Below are 21693 nucleotides of genomic sequence, written 5' to 3' on the forward strand. Positions count from 1 at the left end.
AGACTAATCACTTCATAAATGTAATGAAGGATATGAACATTTTGGCATTTGTAGACGGTAGAAAGTACCGGGATAGAAGATTTACAAGAAGGTGAGCGAAAACTTGCGCGAAGCAGCATTTGTTTTGAATTTGGATACAGGAAGAAGAAGCAGAAATGACGGTAATTGCGTCATGATGTTCTCCGTGCGTCGCTGGTTTGATCCAGATATCCTGAATGATTAATTACCATGGAAACGGAATATTCCGAATGTTTCAGTAACCGGAATATTAGCAATAACCCGAATTTTGACTGCATGTACACGTAGTCACAGACTCCTGAGGTCAGACGAGCGCGGCCTGATCTCGCTCTGTGATGTCACAGAGCTGAAGTTCATCTATCTTCATCTTGGTTTCTGCCACTTTTCTCCCTATGCTTGATGACGGCGACCTTTTATATATGAATGCCTCAGTGAAATGTTTGCAGTCTCTGGATTTATTGAACCGTGGTGCCTTCAGGTTCATCCCTGGCTGCAGAGCCCTCACTCACCACTGCACCTTATATGACCGAGTTGAATGACCGTCTTTATCAAGGCACCGTCTCATCCACTGGTACAGTTTTATCTATAAAGTTATCCTTGATCTACTCCCACATTATTTATGCAACTACATTTCCAGAACCCACAGCAATTACTGCTTACGTTCCAATGATTCATATCTGTTAAACGTGCCAAAGGTGCATTCCGAAGCAGGTAAACACTGTTTTAAGTTCTCTGCACCTGCTGCCTGGAACTCCCTACAGAAGACACTCAATCTGAAGGATCATCACTTTTGGACATTTTTAAAGCCGTATGAAAGATCTTGCAGCAGCTACTTTTCACACTTATTGTTGTTTTAATGTAAATTCTTAATCTTGTGTTTTAACCTAGCATACCTTTTTATTTATCTTGTTGAGTGTTGAGTATTTTATTAATTTATTTTATTGAGTGAGTTGGTGGTGTCTGTTTTTAATTGTACTTTTAATGTTTCTCTGGCTGCTGTCTTGGCCAGGCTTCCCTTGAAAAAGAGGTCATTGTATCTCAACGGGACCGACCTGGTTAAATAAAGGTTAAATAAAAAAATAAAATAAATTAAAACATAAGGTTCCAACCTGCTTGGTTCTTGTTGTTCTTGACACTAATGTTATGAGTAAAAACCTGCCAGGCCCACTTCCACGTCTCCAGTTTCAGCCGTTTAGAATCTTTCCTCATCATCACATTAAATAAATTGTGCACAATTCAACTGTAGGAGGCGCCAAAGTTGCCAAGAACTTAAATTTAAAGTCCAAATCTCTGACTCATGATGACATATCTGTCCGTGTTCCTCAGAAAACTTCATGAGCTCATCGATATGAACTCAGACGTACAAATATGAAGCAAATGGGCAATGACATAAATACAATGACATTTTAACTGTGATTCAACAACTTCAGATGGCTGAAACGTGTCCTCTGACTCCTTGGAGCAGTTTATGGTTTAGGTTATAATATTTTTTCCTTCTGTTCTGTCACGCTCATATTTTTGGAGCACGACTGAGATGTAAAATCTGGTCTACAGGTCTACAGGTCTACAGGTCTGCAGGTCTGCAGGTCTGCAGGCCGCCAGCCGCCCGGCTTTTAGCACCGAATCCAGTTTACGCTCCAACAATCAGAATAAATGGAGCAAGTTTTATCTAAATGTCAAGAAAAGGGAAGGAAATATGTCCTTAATGTGAGGCGAGGCGGGAAATGGGGGTAACTGGAGGGGGCGGAGTCTAAACGCAGAGCAGAAATGTGAAGCTCGTGTTTGCAGCCTAGTACGAGCATCATTCAGTGCGTTTACATGGGAAGTTTGATTTCCTCTTTAATTCAGAATTAAAATGAAATCCGATTTAAAATGAGTAAAAATTACCATGTAAACACCTAATTCCGAATTAAAATGGCCATTCCGAATTAAACTTAATTCCGAAGTAAGTGGCTGGTTTATTCCGATTTTAAATCCGAATGGAATAATTCAGTGATCATGTATACACTCATTCCGGTGTAAATTAATTCTGGTCTTTCTTTCTGCTCGTTCCCTCCGTTCCCCCGTCTGTCTCCATGACGCTTATATTCCGCGCTGGGCTTGTTTTCCAAACAAAGTTTCAAGATGGCAGCACGCAGTAAACGCTGGTCAAGAGCAGAGACCATTTATTTAATAAATACAGGACTGTCTCAGAAAATTAGAATATTGTGATTTTCTGTAATGCAATTACAAAAACAAAAATGTCATACATTCTGGATTCATTACAAATCAACTGAAATATTGCAAGCCTTTTATTTTTTTTTTAATATTGCTGATCATGGCTTACAGCTTAAGAAAACTCAAATATTCTATGTCAAAAAATTCGAATATTCTGGGAGTCTTAATCTTAAACTGTAAACCAAAGAATCCAGAATGTATGACATTTTTGTTTTTTTTTAATTGCATTACAGAAAATAAAAGGACTTTATCACAATATTCAAATTTTCTGAGACAGTCCTGTAGATGTTGGCGTGCTGCTGCTTCAAAAATAAAATCAAAACAAATCCAAAAAGGATGCTAATAATGTGGTCCTCCATGTTGTTGCTAATCGAGTAGGTTTGTTTTTTTTCCCGGTAGACGTAAATACGTCCGCCCCCCTATCCAATCAGAACCTTCCCAACCCCCAGACCTGTAGACGAATTGGATAAAGCCGATCAAACGTGTTTTCCATTTAAATCTCAATTCAGAATTACTATTTCCATGTAAACTCGAAGGAAAATAGTTTAATTCGGAATTATTTAATTCGGAATAATTCATTCCAAATTAAAATACATCATGTAACCGTGGCCATTAATAAAGACGCCGCTACGGAGACTGACGCAGGAGAGGAGGGAAGATGCAGGTCTGGAGAGGAAACGAGACGCAGCTTCCTCCAGAAGCAGAAAAAAAACACTTTCAGATGTGGCAGCTAGTTAGTTAGAGAGATTATGGGTTCATTTACAGTTCTGTTGAGTGTAAAAGTGTAAAACGGTGAGTAGACGATGGTAACTTACGTGTCGGGGGGAGGAGGAGTCTGGCTGAACACTCTGTCAACGGAAAAAAGCAGCATTAGACAAACTTCACACAAAACTAGCGATGCACAGAATGTTCAGTAATCGAAATTGTTCAGCCAAAAATAGCAAAAAAAACACTTTCGATGTTCGGTGGAATAAGTGGGGAAAAAACCGAACAATTAATAACGGCGTGTTTAGATGATGCAAAAGAAGTGGATAAAACAAAATAAAGAAAAAGAAAATCAATCCCTTTCCCATGTTAATACTTGTATGGGAAAGGGATTGATTTTCTTTTTCTTTATTTTGTTTTATCCACTTCTTTTGCACTTTTTTTTACAATGCACTTTAATGCATGTTTTTTTTGTTTCAAGGCCTATGTTACAATTTTTCAGCAGTCAGTTATAGGCCTAATGTAAGCTCAAAGATGGCCAAAACATTTATTTTGCTAATCTATTTATTTTAAGTTATTGTGTCTTGTTGGTATAATGTCTGCTGGAATATTTAAAAATGCTGGGAAATTAAAAAATGTTCAGTTGTTCATGTTCAATAAACATTTCTACCTAGTAATTTTGTAAAAGATTTTTTTCTTTGAAAAGCATGCCTAAAGCACATTTATTTGATATATGCAATGGTGAAAAAATTGACAAAATAAATGGAAAAACTGCGACGAACCATGTTCGGTATGTTATTCGGCAAAGTGTTTATTATTATTTTCGGTTTCGGTCACAAATTTTCATTTCGGTGCATCACTACACAAAACGGCATTTCTACTTCATTTCCAAGCGGTTTTGAAGTTCCCCTCCTCCGGGTCGGGTCCATCACACTGCAAAAACTCAAAATCTTAACAAGAATATTTGTCTTATATCTAGTTAAAATGTCTCATTTTTAGTCAAAAAAACTCATTACACTTAAAACAAGACTCATCACTGGAAAAAACAACAATTTTTAACTTTAATTTATAACTTGAAATAAGTAAAAAAATCTGCCAGTGGAACAAGATTTATCTTCTCATTACAAGCAAAAAAAAATCTTGTTCCACTGGCAGATTTTTTTACTTATTTTAAGTGAAAATCTACTTGAAACAGGTGAAAATTGTCAAATAAGTTGTTTTTCTGGTAATGACTCTTGTGAGACATTTTAACTAGAAATAAGACAAATATTCCTGGTAAGATTTTGAGTTTTTGCAGTGCAGCGCCAGAGCCGGAGCTGGAGCCGGATCCGGCGCCTCCGCCTCCGCCGGGCCTCACCTTCAGCAGCGAGTACTGGCAGCTCGCCATCACCAGGCAGAACTGGAAGACCCAGATGTCGGTGAAGAAGTTGTTGACGAGCAGCACGGAACCCAGAAAGGCCACCAGGACAGCCAGCACCACGGCCAGCACGTTCTCCAGGACCTCGCGGTTCCTGCAACGACCCAGAACAGTTCTCTGAATAACTACACTGTTTTTAGATCCTCAGCTCACGACTCTGAGCAGGTTAGACTTAAAAAAATAAAAACAGAAAACTCAGACAGTACACGACTGCTATTAATCACCGGGTCGAGGGTTAGATGCCCACGACAAGACAATTAGAATTAGGTGTGTTGATGCAAGGAGAAACATGCAGGACTACCGCTCTCTAGAATGTTTTAAATTATTTATTTATCATTTTTCCTTATTTATTTTTTATTTATAGAAAACATACCAAAACATAGTAGGAAACATACCAAATTAAAAAGCTAATTAAAAGGAAAAAAGAAACAAAAAACAAAAACAAAACACAAACAAATGAATGTATTTAACTCCGCTTTTTGATTAATTTCTTTTAATTTTTTTAATTTTTCCTATTTATTTTATTTTTATTTATTGGTTAATTTTTTATGCATCTTATTTATTTTTTTTTTTTTTATTTATTTATTTATTTATTTATTTATTTATTTATTTATTTAAATCCTAAAATAACCATCATTCTAGGAAACCATCATACTCATACACACCCACATATAAGAAGAAATCTGATTAAAACTTTGATTTTGTTGTTTTGTTTTTGTACTGCTTTGTTTGTCTATTTGTAAAAGAAAAAAAAAAGAATCAATGATAAAAGTGACTCATTTCTCATTACGAGAATAAAGTCGTAATATTATGAGAATAAAGAGAACTTTATGAGAACTATGAGAAGATAATATTACGACTTTATTCTCGCAACATTATGAGTTTATTCTCGTAATTTTACGACTTTATTCTCCTAATTTCCAATTTTTTTTTTTTGTCTTAGTTTAGCCCTACTGAGATGATCAGGTTAGCAAAGTTTCTAAAGGTGTTTTCTCTCCACAACGACTCAAATAACCTCCCAGCCTCATCGTGACCGGGCTGCAGGTTGGGCGGCGTGACCTCTGACCTGTCGAACAGCGCCAGCAGCGTGAGCCGGTCAAAGTGGAGGCCTACCCACAGGTAGGGGAGAAGCCACAGGCGGTAGTACTGCTTGGCCTTGCCGGCAGCAGAGAAAAAAAGTTGAAATGTCGAGAAAAAAGTCGAAACGTCGAGAAAAAAGTTGAAATGTCGAGATTAATGTTGAAGTACAATTTCGAGAAAAAAGTCGAAATGTTGAGAAAAAAGTCGAAACGTCGAGAAAAAAGTTGAAATGTCGAGATTAATGTTGAAGTACAATTTCGAGAAAAAAGTCGAAATGTTGAGAAAAAAGTCAAAATGTCGAGAATAATGTTGAAATACAATTTTGAGAAAAAAGTCGAAATGTTGAGAAAAAAGTCAAAATGTCGAGAATAATGTTGAAATACAATTTTGAGAAAAAAGTCGAAATGTTGACAAAAAAGTCAAAACTTTGTGAATAAAGTAGAAATTTTGAGAAAAAAGGCGAAATTTCGACTTATTCTCGAAATTGTATTTCAACATTATTCTCGACATTTCTACTTTTTTCTCGAAGTGCATAATGAAAAAAAAATCTTCGACATTTTGACTTTTTTTCTGGAAATTGTATTTCAACATTAATTTCGACTTTTTTCTCGACAAGTGAATAAAAAAAATCTTCCCCTGCATTATTTTTTCTCCTGCATGGCCCTGATACTTATCAACTTGTCTGTCAAATCTGAAAATACTATCAAAAATCACACCCAGATTTCTGACTTTCTGTCCTGGTTTAAAAGCAGGAAGTTCGGGGCCGACCGCTGCTTGATGTCAGCAATACAAGCAAGCAGGGAACTTTGTGCATCGGTGTCTCTGGGCTTCATTGGCAGATAGATTTGCAGATCATCTGCATAACAGTGAAATGATTGTGTCTGGTGGGCTATGGTTGTGCTGCAGGTTGGGCGGCGTGACCTCTGACCTGTCGAACAGCGCCAGCAGCGTGAGCCGGTCAAAGTGCAGCCCTACCCACAGGTAGGGGAGAAGCCACAGGCGGTAGTACTGCTTGGCCTTGCCGGCAGCAGCCGAGGACGCCGGGTCGTCTGGGCCCAGCGGGGCGTCCTGGAGCTCCGGGCTCAAGTCCCCGTCCTGCTGCTCCAGGAGGTCGGGGTCCATGGACAGCAGGCGGTTCAGACGGATCTGACAATTAACACCATCATCATTCTTGGGAAGGTTTTTATACATAAAAATAGATTCATGAAGGTAAAACCAAACTGTTATGTTTTTCATAAGGAGATATGTCACTGTTTTTCATCTTTAAAGTGCATGAAGAAGAAGAATGCTGTGAAACTTTGCAATTTAGTAGAGGAACTGAATCTTGCAAAGAACCCCTAGCTGCCTTTTCTTTTCTTTTAATTTATTTTAATTTGTATTATTTAATTTCCGTATTTCCTTACACTCTCTATCTTACTTTGTGTATGTCTGTTGCCTACCTACATGCTTTCTACATTGTACCATGCCATTACTGTTTGTAAACTTGTTCAATTTTGCTAATAAAAAATAAATAAATAAATAAAAAAAAGCTGGGTGAAGCTAAGTACGGAAGTGTATTAGGGCCAGGCAGGATACAAATAAAAATAATATTTTAGAGGAGGAAGATTTTTTTTTCATTATGTACTTTGAGAAAAAAGTCGAAATGTCGAGAATAATATTGAAATGTTGAGAAAAAAGGCAAAATTTTGACTTTATTCACGAAATTTTGACTTTATTCTTGAAATTGTGCTTCAATATTAATCTCGACATTTCAACTTTTTTCTTGAAGTGCACAATAAAAAAAAATCCCCCCCTCTCAAATATTTTTTCTCCTGCATGGCCCTAATACTCTTCCGTAGCTAAGGATGCTGGGTAAGTCTCTCACGGCTGAATTATTTCATGTAAACAGTTAAAGGGAAAGGAGACTATTTCTAATGCAGAAAAAAGTGAGTTTACACTAGAGTTTAAACTTTCACACAGTAGTGCAAACTTTAAAAAAAGTTTAAACACACACACACACACACACACACACACACACACACACACACACACGTGAGCCTGTGGTCGGCACTCACCAGGTCATGAGGGTAAAAGCGAACTGAGGTAGAACTGGAGAGGTGGGAGTCTGTGTCCCTGCAGGAAATAAACAGAAACAACATTAAAACTGCAGCAGCAGCAGAAGAGCAGCTGCTGCCTCTTCAGGATGTTTCCTGGGGGCTGAGACCGCCCAGACGGGCGACCCGGGACCCAGACGGGCCACCCGGGACCCAGACGGGCCACCCGGGACCCAGACGGGCGACCCGGGGGGAGCCCCCGGGTCTGCCCCTCACTCACCACAGGTTATGGGAGGCTCGTCGGGTTGCCGGTTCGAAGTTGACCAGGGACATGTCGCAGCCGCCGGCCTCGTACAGGGAGGGGGTGAGCTTTCCTGGAGACACAGCAGGGGGGGGGGGGCAGTTAGAGGGGGCAGCAGTAAATGTAAATTTAAAGGGGACCTATTCTGAAAAACATGTTTTCTCTTGCTTTAACATATATAAAGTGGTCTCCCCTCAGCCTGACAACTCAGAGAAGGAGGAAAGAACCAAATTCTGCAGTGTCTGTACAGCCGCCCGGATGATCCGTCCAGTGTCATGTGGATCTACGAGCCGTTCAGATTCTGCTCCCGTCTACGTTACGACGGGCCCGATTTACATCGGTTGGCCTCTGATGTGTGAAACCACGCCCACAACTAACTCCGCTGGCCGGAGCTTCCGCCATTTTTTCGTAGCGGTGTATCGCGTCATTCAGGCCTTTCAGGATTTGGAGACGCCAACATATACTGCATTACAATAGTCTAATCTCGAGCTGATTACAGCGTGAACAGCTTTCTCCAGGTCGTGGCGATTTTAAAAAGATTTCACTTTGTCTAGGAGGCGTAACTACGGAAGAGTATTAGGGCTAGCAGGAGAAAAATAAAAATAATATTTTAGAGGAGGAAGATTTTTTTTTTTTTTTATTACGCACTTTGAGAAAAAAGTCGAAATGTCGAGAAAAAAGTTGAAACTTCGAGAAAAAAGTTGAAATGTCGAGATTAATGTTGAAGTACAATTTCAAGAAAAAAGTCAAAATGTTGAGAAAAAAGTAAAAACTTTGTGAATAAAGTTGATATTTTGAGAAAAAAGGCGAAATTTCGACTTATTCTTGAAATTGTATTTCAACATTATTCGACATTTTTCTCGAAATGTATTTCAAGATTAATCTTCGACATTTTGACTTTTTTCTCGACAAGTGCACAATAAAAAAAATCTTCCCCTCTCAAATATTTTTTCTCCTGCATGGCCCTGATACTCCTCCATATGTAACTGATAAAAACTTGTCCTATTGACATTATCAAAATCTGAAAATACTCTCAAAATCACACCCAGATTTCTGACTTTCTGTCCTGGTTTAAGTGCAGGAAGTTCTGGGCCGACCACTGCTTGATGTCAGCAATACATGCAAGCAGGGAACTTTGTGCATCAGTATCTCTGGGCTTCAATGGCAGATAGATTTGCAGATCATCTGCATAACAGTGAAATGATTGTGTCTGGTGGTCTATGGTTGTGCCTAGCAGTCTGGGGGGGGGCAGCAGTCAGAGCTCCGTCCGTGGGGATAATTTCATTACGCTGCATGTTTACGAAAGCCCGGCGGCGGCCCGGCGCCGCCAGCTCTTCCCAGCTAACGACATTACGGAGGGAAACGGCCTCCTCCTGCAGAGGCAAAGCTGCTATTTTCTGCTCCACTTTACCCTCCCTTTGTTTGCTCTTTACACGTCTTCATTTATTCAGCTCCAGATCAAAATTCTTTAAGTTTCCTATCGCACCAAAAGTGAAGTTCATTTTAAAAACTTAATATACCCCACTGCTGAATTTTCGATTTAATTTTGACCACAACAACTGCTCTTTTTGTGATGAAGATATTGAAACAACTTAACATTTATTTTATGATTGTAAATGTTCTAATGCTTTCTAGGAAGATTTGTATGACTGGTTATTCCCTAAATTTGTCAATTTCTCTAATCTAACAAAAGAAAATGTTTTGCTTGGTAAACTTGTGAAAGACCCAACACAGGATTTAGCAATTAACACGATCATCATTCTTGGGAAGTTTTTTATACATAAAAATAGATTCATGAAAGTAAAACCAAATGTTATGTTTTTCATAAGGAGCTATGTCACTATTTTTCATCTTCAAAGTGTATGGAGGAGAAGAATGCTGTGAAACTTTGCAATTTAGTAGAGGAACTGAATCTTGCAAAGAACCCCTAGCTCCCTTTTCTTTTAATTTGTATTATTTGATTTCATTTAATTTTCATAATTCCTTTCACTCTCTGTCTTACTTTGTGTACTGCCTGTTGCCTACCTACGTGCTTTCTATATTTCACCGTGCCATTATGTTTGTAAACTTGTTCAATTTTGCTAACAAAACTCCAGGAAGCAGAGAAGAAGAAGTGCATCTGTAAATCTTCCTCCCGAAACCTATAAATCTTCACTCACGATTAAGTTTCTGATCGTAAGATGAGGTTATTACCTGATAGTGTCTGGACCACGTAGGTGGGGGTTATGTGATGTCTGCTACTAGTATGACTGGTCTTATTACTGTTTGTCTGTAGTTTAAACCTGCATTTTTGATGAATATTTTGAGTCGTATTGTCTTGTTTTGAACGGGATGTTTGATGATTGAATATGAAAAATCAATAAAAACACTTTGATTGTTAATTATACAACACGTTAAGCTGCTACAGAGGACCTACGGAGTATTAGGGCCAGAGAGGAGAAAAATAAAAATAATATTTTAGAGAAGGAATATTTTTTTTTCATTATGCACTTTGAGAAAAAAGTCGAAATGTCAAGAAAAAATTTGAAATGTCGAGAAAAAAGTTGGTATTGATTTGAAACACATATCACACATATGCAGTTGCATAACTTCAGAAACGTACCCTTAACGTTACACTCCAATTATGTAAGTTAGTAAGTTAGTTACGGCTGCTGCTGCAGAGCAGTCAGTCGCTCTGCTAACTGGATTTGATTGGCCAGAGGAGACATTTTGACTTTATTCACGAAATTTCGAATTTATTCACGAAATTGTATTTCAACATTATTCTCGACATTTCGACTTTTTTGTCGAAATTGTATTTCAACATTAATCTCGACATGTCGACTTTTTTCTCGAAGTGCAGAATAAAAAAAATCTTCCCCTTTCAAATATTTTTTCTCCTGCATGGCCCTAATACTCTTCCGTAGTGGACCAGATGCTGTACAGCCAGTAAATAAAAAAGGTTTAAAACATAACTTTCACAGAATACAGAACCAACTGTTGTTCGTGTGTGTGTGTGTGTGTGTGTGTGTGTGTGTGTGTGTGTGTGTGTGTGTGTGTGTGTGTGTGTGTGTGTGTGTGTGTGTGTGTACACCGCAGCATCATTCAGACATCACAAACATACAGACTGATAAAAGGCTATGAAGAAGAAAACTACAACTAAATTGTAATTACAATTTGAGATAATTTTTTGGTGTCACCTATCGTGTGATACCCGTCATGTGAAATACAAAACAAACCTCATGCAGCTAGATACAGGCTGAGAATCAGCAATAACTCAAGTCACGTGGAGCGTAGCGGGACTGAACGCCATGGAACCGTCCAGGGAGACGCGACGCGTCGACGTTTCCAGGTTACGAGCAGAGAGCTGCACAAGCCGCCCAGTGTTGGGCGCCATAATCTGCATCGGTCACATCATGAACGCCAGACTGGTGCATTCCTTCCTGCTTCAGGAGGAGACGACACTTCTGCAACCTCTACTTCTCCACAATCCTGTTCTTTCACACGCTGATATATCTGAGAGCAGTGTTGTGCATGAACACATTCATTTCTGTGAGAACGTTGAACTGAATGCAACATATTTGCAAATAAAGAACTTGAACTTGTTCATTCTGCAGATCACGAACTGGAATCTGAACTGTTCAGATTATGTGAGTTTCAGCGTCACTGTTTAGGTCCAATAATTACGGAATACATTTCACCACATTTAAAATACTGGACGAGACGACGACTTCACACTACATTACCCACAATGCAGTGCACACACTAGCATAGCAACAGGCACCAGCTCCATGGCAACGGTGGCCCGAGCCCGGTGCAGTCTTTACCAGTGAAGAGAGACGTTGCAGACGCAGCGTCAGTGAGCCGTCAGATGATGATCCTTATCATTATCTGCAGGAATTTTACACATCGTCTCCCAAAGAGTCGGACAGTAAAAATCTAATCTTTCTGTGCAAATTATGTCCACCTGAGGAAACAAGTCTGAGCGTCTGCCTCGTCAACTTCAAATTTGAAACGTCATGTGGAGTTAAAGCATCCGTCCAGTGGGAGGAAATATCTGCAAGTCCTTGACAAACAATCAAAGTGGTCAGGAAAGACCAAAAAGACCCAACAGCCCCAAACAATCCCAGTCCCAAATACTGCTGCACCTTTAGGGGGTTGATTTACCAGCAACAGGGAGACAAACTGATAATGGACTACATTGTTGGAGATTTACAACCTCTGAGGAAAGTTGAAAACCACTAGGACGGGGGTCGGCAACCCGCGGCTCTAGAGCCGCATGCAGCTCTTTAGCGCCGCCCTAGTGACTCCTGGAGCTTTTTCAAAAATGTTTCCTTTTTTCCTTCTTTTTTTTCTCTTTTTTTCCTTTTTTTCTCTTTTTTCTTCCTTTTTCCTTTCCTTTTTAATCTCGACATTTCGACTTTTTTCTCGAAATTTTGACTTTTTTCTCAACATTTTGACTTTTTTCTCAACATTTCGACTTTTTTCTAAGTCATTTTGACTTTTTTCTTGACATTTTGACTTTTTTCTCGAAATTTTGACTTTTTTCTCAACATTTCGACTTTTTTCCCCGAAAGTTTGACTTTTTTCTCGACATTGACTTTTTTCTCGACATTTCGACTTTTTTCCTCAACATTTCGACTTTTTTCTCGAAGTGCATAATGAAAAAAAAATCTTCCCCCAGTTATAACTAATATAGAAACATGCAGCATGTGTTGCCTTCATTCTAAGGCTTATACGAGACTTTTCATTTTTTGCGGCTCCAGACATATTTGTTTTTTGTGTTTTTGGTCCAATGTGGCTCTTTCTACATTTTGGGTTGCCGACCCCTAAACTATATATAATACATGATTTTACAGTGAACAGTTTTAGGTTTGTTTCATTCGTACTTCTCACCTAAAAATATCAAAATGAACTGAATTTGAACTATTTCAAAATGAAAATGGTGAACTATGAATGTGAACTATTCATTTTTAAACTATATGAACTTTGAACTAGGAACTTGCACAACACTGTTTGAGACGCTTCAGCTGAGCCAGGAGCCACGAAAGCGACTCTCGTCAGCTCGGAGGACAGGAACACACACACCCGGGGTCGCAGCGCAAACATCTACACCCCAGGGAGGTTAGGTATCGGCTACAGACATAATACAACCCCCCCGATAACTGGAGCATGGAGAACAGCCCTGGGCTGTGACTGATACGACGGTCACTGACCGTGAATAACAGGACTGACTAAGACTGACCGGGACCGTCATGTGACCAGCTCGCCCCCGAACCAGCGCCATCTGACCAAAGCTATAGAGGGAATGACGTCACAGATGCGACTTCACGGCAGGTTTCGCCCACTGATTGTCAGAAAAACTGAGTGTCAGAAAGACTGAGTGGCAGAAAGACTGAGTGGCAGCGTAAACTTTCAGTTTGAGCAACTGGAAAACATCTAAAATGGGAAAGAGCTGTTGTGCGATCGACTGTACTCATAGATTTAGCAAGAAATCAGAGTTATCGTTTTACAGACTGCTGAAAAATAAGCTTAAGAGAGACAAATGGATCGCTGCAATTCACAGAAACAACTGGATTCCAGGCACCGAAACATGGATTTGTGGTTCCCATTTTGTATCAGGTAATGTTGGATTTTTGGGTAGCTAACGGTAAACGGTCCAATCATAAAGTTCAGTGTCCTCATCACTTTAATTTCTCGAAAAAATCCTGCCTTGAAGTCGGACCAAGCATCAAGACTTTTGTAAGCCTTCAAGCTTTGCTTCCTGTATTTCCTGGTGTAGAAATTAAGTAGATATAAATATCAGGAAACTGGATTGGTGGCCAAATATAAATGTCCATGGACCACTGGTTCTTGGTAACTGTACCAAATATAAATGTCCATGGACCACTGGTTCTTGGTAACTGTACCAAATATTAATGTCCATGGACCACTGGTTCTTGGTAACTGTACCAAATATTAATGTCCATGGACCACTGGTTCTTGGGGTAACTGTTAGGGCTGTAACAATATATCAATATCGATACGTGTCGTGGAGGTGACAAACTGTAGCGCGATATTGGGTTATTAATATTAATATATTGTGTTTACTAGTAACATCCTATCGGTGCAGCGGGATCACGTGACGACCGCGTCTCGACCCACGGACCAAAATCTGACTCCGCTCCAGAAGAAACTAGTCCTGTTTTGTGGTCCCGATCACGAGACTCTTGCGGCGTTTTGAGCTCCGAACTTTTACTTCTAAGGTGAGCATGAATCAATCTTTTTTATGATGTAAAGATTGTGTCGTCCCCAAAGGTGGGAGGATGAAACGATACCAGGGTTCACGTTACGGCCTCAGGCTGGAGCAGGTGAAGCTCTTAGCTCTGGCAGAAGATAAATAACAGTCATGTTGCATTTTGAGTTGGGGACTTTTCATAGTTTATATTTATTTACTTTTATTTATCTATTTCATTTTAGTTGTTAAATTTCTGGAAAAGAAAAAAGTCAAGTCATACATGAGAGAAACTATTCAGTTTGTGGCAAAATATTTGTACTTGTATGAAACTGAAGATGCATAATGCAAACCTGACATTTACTTTTAGTTCAGTTTGTGGAAAATGGTTGGTCTGGCTTTCTCTTTAAAACTTAAACAGTTATAAAGCATTACAAACTGGAACAATAGGGCAAATGCACAGCATTGTTTTGTATTTTGTGTCTTTCAAATAAAAGACCATTTTTTCCAGTCATATGTTCCTCATTCAAGGTTGTTAAAAAAATACTGTTATAATATCGTACCGTATCGTGAGATTAGTGTATCGTTACACCCCTAGTGTACCGATCACTGTCAAGTCCAACTGCCTTTAATTTAAGCCCATAATCGGCTGTTATCACATCTTCTCTAGGCCTGTGTTGAAAAAATCGATTTCCCAATTCTAAATCGATTCTCATATGAATTCCTAAAAATCGATTCATATGTCTAAAGATCGATTTTTTTTTTTTTTTTTTTTCTTTTATTTATTTATGTATTTTTTTTTTCATCATTACATTACAACTTTTGGTTATTTTTTTGTTTATCCCCAAAACACGAGAATAACTGGTGCCATGTTTTTGCCTTTAAATATGTTTAAAGGTATGAAAACATTAAAGTTTTCAGTTATAATTGCATAAATTGTCTATATTTCATTACTTTATATACTGTCTTGGGTTTACATTTGCAAAAAATGCTAAAAACCAAATGCTCAAAAATTAAAAACCAAAATAGACCGAAAATGGAACAAATAAAAACGGAATGTGGGAAAAAATGAAACTGATTTCATTCGTCTCTGTTTCCTCCCTGGATCTGTTTGATAATTCTGCCCCACGATGTTTCTGAAAGCAGTTCTATCAGCATTCTGGGAGCTGATTGGTCCTTACAGCATTATTAGCTGCAATACTTGCTGCTGAATCTCAATATAATACTAGTATTAATATGTTGCATAAATACACAGACGTATAATTCATGCAACAGCTCAAAACACTGTTTTAATAACACTAACCCAAATCAATATCAGAATTGAATCGAATCAAATCTTGATAATCGATTCTGAATCTTAAGAATCGGAATCGAATCGAATCTTGACATTTGAATCGATCCCCAGCGCTAGTCTTCTCCACTAGTTACAGACATTTTTGCTGATGTTTTTGCCACTCAGTGCGAGTAAGGGGGCTGGTCCAGTGGGGAATTGACGTCAATGCAGACCCTCTACACACCAGAAAGCCCAGGTCTCGTGACCCCCGCCGGTCCCCCCCCCCTACCAAAGTCCTCCTGCAAGCTGCTGGCTCCGACGGTGGAGGCCTTGTCCTGAGAACCCTCCAGGTGCACGCTTCCGTTCCTGGCCAGCAGGGAGGCGCTGGTGCTCAGCACGGTCACCTGGGACGGGGTTCTGGAGGGCTGCCCCTTCGGCCCCGGGGGGGGGGCCTGGCCCAGGGCCTCCTGAAGGCTGTGGGAGGAGAAGGGAGAAGGGGAGGAGATGAGAAGAGGTGGAGGTGCTGGTGCACAGCAACACGGGGGGGGGGGGGGGGGGACGGGTGAGGCGAGGGCTCGTCACGATGGAGGGGTTTAGGGGGTGGGGGGGCACATGCATGGTGGGGGGCCCAGCCGAGGGAAGAGGAACGGCTGGGAACCTGGAAGAGGCCGTCGCTCCTCTGTAGGATGTTTCCACGTTTGAACTCCACATTTAAACTCAATTTATATTATAATATTTTAAAACCTTTCGTCTGCTCCGCCTTAAAACCTTCGTCTGCTCCGCCTTAAAACCACTATGTAAGCGGACCACTTCTGACCGCATCGACGCCTCAAATCGAAACAAAGTTTACGAGTCTGGCGCTGAAGTCCACTAGCAGTGGGACAGAGTGGTATTAACTGTGACACTGACTACGTTTACATGCATCAATAACCCTTTTCTAAATGGAATATTAGCAATAACCCGGTTGCGCACGGCATGTAAACACCAATAACCCCTTTGAATAACCGGAATTTGCTCATATTCCGGTTTTTTAAAAACCCAAATATGACCCCTGTGTAAAGAGATACTATCTGAAAATACTGCTCATTTCTTCAAATATCCGCCTCCTGACGCAGCAGCTGTTTCTGCCCCCGTGTGGTCACAAGCTGCGTTGCTACATAGAGTGGCTTTAAACCCGTCTGCCTGCTCCAGATAAACCTCCAGGGTTGGACACGGATGTGACACGAGTCTAGAAGTAACTTTAAAAACTAGAAGAAAAAGCTGATCTGAGGAAAATCCACCTCAAATAATCGAACAGAGCAGTGGAATTATCAAAATAATAAACAAGAATCTGCCCGTTTATCCTTAATAAATGTAGTCAGAGAGAGCTGCATGAACGAGACCACCGCTGCTCCGCCAACTAAAGGAGGGTCGACGCCTGTCGCGTATGGAGCCAAATCAAGGCCAAAAGTTTTGCTAATTTGAAAATAAAATTGGAAAAATTGAAAAAAAAAGATTTGAAACTGAAAAAAAAGAAGTGAAACTGAAAAAAAAGATGTAAAACTGAAAAAAAAAAAGATCTGAAACTGACAAAAAGATTTGAAACTGAAATAAAAAGTTCTGAAACTGAAAAAAATAATTTTCAGGTTCAAATTTTATTTTCAAATTAGCAAAACTTTTGGCCTTGATTTGGCTCCATAGTCGTGGTGTATCGACTCCTGTTTTCCTCGCTCAACAGTTCCTCCGGAGGCTGGCGTTTAGAAATAAAACCGAGATACGAGATGGAAACAGAAAACTCGGCCAACTCGGCGGATACAGGAGAAGATGAAGAGAGCAGCACAGAGCTCTGGGAGATTTACCGCCACAGAAGATCAGAACGTTCAGGTCTCGTAACGCCGCCGCCACACAGCAATGAACATGATTAAACATGCTTCACAAAACTTCCCAGGGACACCACAGCCTGGTTACGATGGAGGGACCTAAACGTGTGACGGCTAAACTGGAACGGTGTGGGAGGAAGCAGCCGCTCATAATCAGATGTCATGTCCCAGAATAAGTTTAAAGGAGGCCGATGAGGTTCCTGGAGATGCGGATGAATCGCTGATGAATCGATCATCTGACATGCATCAATCTTTGATCAAAAGAAGCAAAACGCAGACAGATGGATGAAGTCAGACCTCCACCCTCCCAGCATGCAGGAGTGTAGATTGCTGGACGTCATAAATGCTTTTTAATTGATGGATTTATGCACTTCCACCCACAGACGAGGCAGAGCGTGAACGTCTGAGTAAAATTATGACTAAATATCGTCGTGAACGAACCTTTAACCACCTGAGGAAAACGAGACGAGACGCAACGAACATGCTGGTCATGTGACCATAACGATAATTAAATATATAATGCAATATCGTAGAGGAATAAAAACGAGACTAAAATGTAGATTACAAAATAAAAAAAGGTTCCTAATCATGAGAGTTCAATGTAGATCTGGGTATCGTCTGCATAAGCTGTGACAAGAGACCTCAGGAGATGGAGAGTCTGGAACAGGAGGAGCCCCAGAACTGGTCTCTGTGGGACTACGGTTTTCTTGGTGTTTCTTAAAGATTCATATTCAAAACTGTTACCACGTAATAGACTCCTTAGGAGTAAAGTTGCTTTCGTCAATGAAAATTATGACTAAATAAATATCGTCGTCAACGAACATTTATCACCTGAGGAAAACGAGACGCAAAGAAAATGCTGGCCATGTGACGATAACGATAATTAAATATATATTGCAATATCGTAGAGGAATAAAAACCAGACTAAAATGTAGATTACAAAATAAAAACTCTGATAAAATGTGTCTTCATTTTCGTTGACCAAAACCAGACGAAATGTGCTAACAAAGATTTTTAATCTCCATGTTTCCAGTAGTTTCTCTGGTTTAGTTCTGCTGGGTGACGTTAGTCCTCAATCCCAGTCGCTGCAGCAGGAATCAGATCCAGAAGATGCAGCTGCAGAGTTAGAGGCTGATGCCGTTAACGCAGAGCTCTAGTTAACGTCAATTAAAAACAAAGTTAAATAGAGAAACGCGGGGATCTGCTCTGGGGCTGGGAGAAGTGAAACAACCCTACATCTGAGTACCGGCGGCCGGCGGAGCGGCTCAGTCAGACCCGGTTCTGGTTCTAGTTAGAGACACTCGGTGCGTCCGAAATGCCACTAAACAGTATATACTCAAAAAGTATACTTAAGTTCGGCACACTTTTGACTAAATATCAGTAGTATGCATTAATTTGGACGTACTACTCAGAGCCACACGGCACTTCCTGCCGTTGGGAGGGGGAGTTGTTACCATGGTAACAGCTCCCCCTGCTGTTGGGAGGGGGAGTTATCTAATCCAATATCAGTTTAGTTAATTTTAAAGGAAATATGCACTTTGTTTACACTCTAATTATGTAAAATATATTTCTTCAGGATCTTTTCTTGAAATTTCTCGTTTTTTTTCAAATTATGTAAGATACTTTTAATATAATTTTACAAAGATAAACAGAAACAAGTATGTTTTTTTTATATTTCGCTTTTTTATAGGAAATGTAATTAAAAGCAAAATCTTTCTTATTACATCCGAGAGTGTTTCTTTGTGATTTAGAGATTTTTCCAGTACAATTAAGTGTATTTATTTTAAAAAATTGGCGCTGATATTTACGCCAGTGTGCCGAAAAAGTCAGCACTTCTTTTTTAACTGTTTTACTTTGTCACTATCCTCGTATTCAAAACTGAAATTCTCCGAATAAATATCTTCTATCATTTTTTTTAGCAGTGATATTTTTCCTGTGAAAATATATAATAGTAGTCAGTTAATAAAAATAAACGGCCGTCTACAAAGAAATAAAATCGGCCAATGCATTCTAGAAAACTAAAAAAAAACTGCTCTCTTTGTGGAATAACGATGGATTTGTAGAAGAAATATATTATCGGATATGCTGCGATTCATGGCAATTATTTATGCCTTCCTTTTTAGTAAATTAACATTAACACAAAACGTTTTTTTGCGAAATTTCTCGCGGGCCGCATGAAAATCTCTCTCAGGCCGCACATTTGACACCCCTGATCTATGGATAGCGCATACTATAGTGTACGTACTAATGTTTCGGACGCTACTCATTAGGGTGGAAGTATGGAATTTCGGACGTAGCCATGGACTCGGGTCAGATGGGAGGAAGACAGGATGGAAGGTGAGTCTTGGGAAGGAGGAGCAGCACATGCAGCCAGACGCCGGTCCGGAGAGACGTCATGCAGGGCAGGGGATGCAGACGGGTGATGGGGGGCGAGACGGGCGCCGCCGGCGACATGCTAACGCCAGGCGACCGCGCCGGTTGCCAGGCGACCAGGCGCCCGGGCCAGACTCCCCCCTCCATGCACGGCCTACCTGAGAGGAGATCCAACGAGGGAGGTGGGAGGGGTGGGGTTACTCCCGGCGTTGTGGCGCCGCCGGACCGCCTGCCGGCGAAACGTGCTACGCTCGCGACGGAACACGACCGTCTCCTCGCTCCCTGGCGCTGTCATGGTGAGAGACATCAGGGGCCGTTAGCTGTGGTTGCTAGGAGACCAGGTGGTCCCGCTGGCCCGTCAGGGTCACGTCAGGGTCATGTATTGAAGACTGTCAACCAGGAAGTGAGCTGCCGTCTCCCTTCACCCCTCCCTCCCTCAACCGAGTCTGTGAACTCACTAACAATCCCCCTACTAGGCGAGCTTAGAACCGCTGGAAGTGGAGTGGTCCATTTCACCTGAGTGGAAACATCAACATCCTAACACCTGCTGCTCGCACGTTTACCTTATCAGGGTGTCTACAGGTTTGACTGAGGTCAATTTAAGACTTTTTAATACCATTTTCAAACTAAATTTAAGACCAAAAGACAAGAAATCCAGCGCTGAGGTCGAGGTTGCCAGATCTGAAAGGTTCCAGCCCGAACGCGATATAAAACCCGCCCAAATAATGAAAAACCAGCCCAAATCATACATTTTCTATGTTAAAAGCGTTAATTATTAAATGCAAAATAAATTTCAAGCTTCACAACACCACTAAATAGACCCAAAAAAGACTACAAAGACTACAATTAAATTGAATAGATTAAAGCAAATATAATATCAGTGAGTTTATTGTGTACGTTTCTACTTTTCTCTGCCATAATGGAAACTTTTTTGTTAATAATTTCTCCTAAAAATTAAGTAAAAACCAGGAAAAGCAGCCCGAAACTTGCCCAACCTGGCGACACAGATTTAGAACCTCTGCAGGAGATTCTCCTCAAAACGATGAAATAAACCTTTTAATGATGACTGGATACATTCCCTCTAAAATTAAGACCCTTGGATTGAGATTTAAGACAAATTAAGACATTTAAAAGGCCTTATTTTAGCAAAGGGATCCTGTATTTGGGATATTGACCCGGTGCAAATGCGCCACGTCTGTGATTTGAAAAGTCAAAGCTCCACCTACAGTACGTCAGCAAACAGCGGCCATTGGAAGAGTTTCATCTCGGAGACGACGACACACGGAGCCGCGTGGCGGAACCAAGGAACCTTCCATCTCCCATCGAGCCACGACGAAAGCTCCCATCACACTTCCTGTTTTGTCCGTCGTTACCATAGCAACCAAGCACATAGGCCTACACCTCGTTTTCCAAGTTTGGTCAACTCTCAGAATGTGAACTGAGGTCCAGCTGTTGTTGGTGATCACACGCTCCCAGTTTAACATTTATGTTGATTAACTGTTTGTTTGTTTGTTTATTTGGTCGTTTCCAAAATAAGAATTCAAATACAGAATCAATATGTTTCCAATTCTTAAGATTCAGAATCCATTATCAAGATTTGATTCGACCCGACCCGATGTAATCTTTTCCCACATTCCGTTTTTATTCCATTTTCAGTCTTTTTCGGTTTTTAATTTTTGATTTAGTTTTTAGCATTTTATACAAATGTAACCCCAAGACAGTATATAAAGTAATGAAATATAGACAATTTATGCAATTATAACTGAAAACTTTAAAGTTTTCATACCTTTAACATATTTAAAGGCAAAAACATGGCAATAGTTATTCTCGTACATTCCTTTTTTAGGATTAAACAAAAAAATACCAAAAGTTGTAATGTAATGATGAAAAAAAAAAAATCGATCTTTAGACATATGAATCGATTTTTAGGGATTAATATGAGAATTGATTTAGAATCAGAAAATCAATTTTTTCAACACAGTTTTTTCAACACTACTTTTATAATCAAACCGATACAGAGCAGTAAATCAACTAAAAGAAAAACATTTCATATACTTTTTGTATATTGAAAACATTCAATATACTGCATATAACTATTATCTATTTAAGTTCAGACACTTTCAACATGTTCATTGGATAGTGTTTTTTTTTTTTTAAGGAGCTTGAGGCCAGATTGTGGCAAGATTTATGAAAAAAAATCTGTATACATTTTAAGTTTTCTAGT

General features: G+C 39.9%; 1 protein-coding gene across 1 annotated transcript in view; it reads right to left on the reverse strand.

Annotated features, from left to right (window-relative positions):
• The window catches only part of pcnx1 (pecanex 1), an 86435-nt gene that overhangs the window by 40787 nt on the left and 23955 nt on the right, over positions 1-21693 (reverse strand). The window contains exons 7-13 of the mRNA XM_061743643.1: positions 19628-19757; positions 15527-15711; positions 7751-7844; positions 7492-7549; positions 6366-6583; positions 4298-4451; positions 3051-3083 (exon numbers count right to left, since the gene is read on the reverse strand). Of these exons, the coding sequence (XP_061599627.1) occupies positions 3051-3083; positions 4298-4451; positions 6366-6583; positions 7492-7549; positions 7751-7844; positions 15527-15711; positions 19628-19757 (872 nt within the window). The remainder of the gene's footprint in view (positions 1-3050; positions 3084-4297; positions 4452-6365; positions 6584-7491; positions 7550-7750; positions 7845-15526; positions 15712-19627; positions 19758-21693) is intronic.

Source organism: Cololabis saira, chromosome 16, assembly GCF_033807715.1.
Source record: "Cololabis saira isolate AMF1-May2022 chromosome 16, fColSai1.1, whole genome shotgun sequence".
Lineage (NCBI taxonomy): Eukaryota > Metazoa > Chordata > Actinopteri > Beloniformes > Belonidae > Cololabis > Cololabis saira.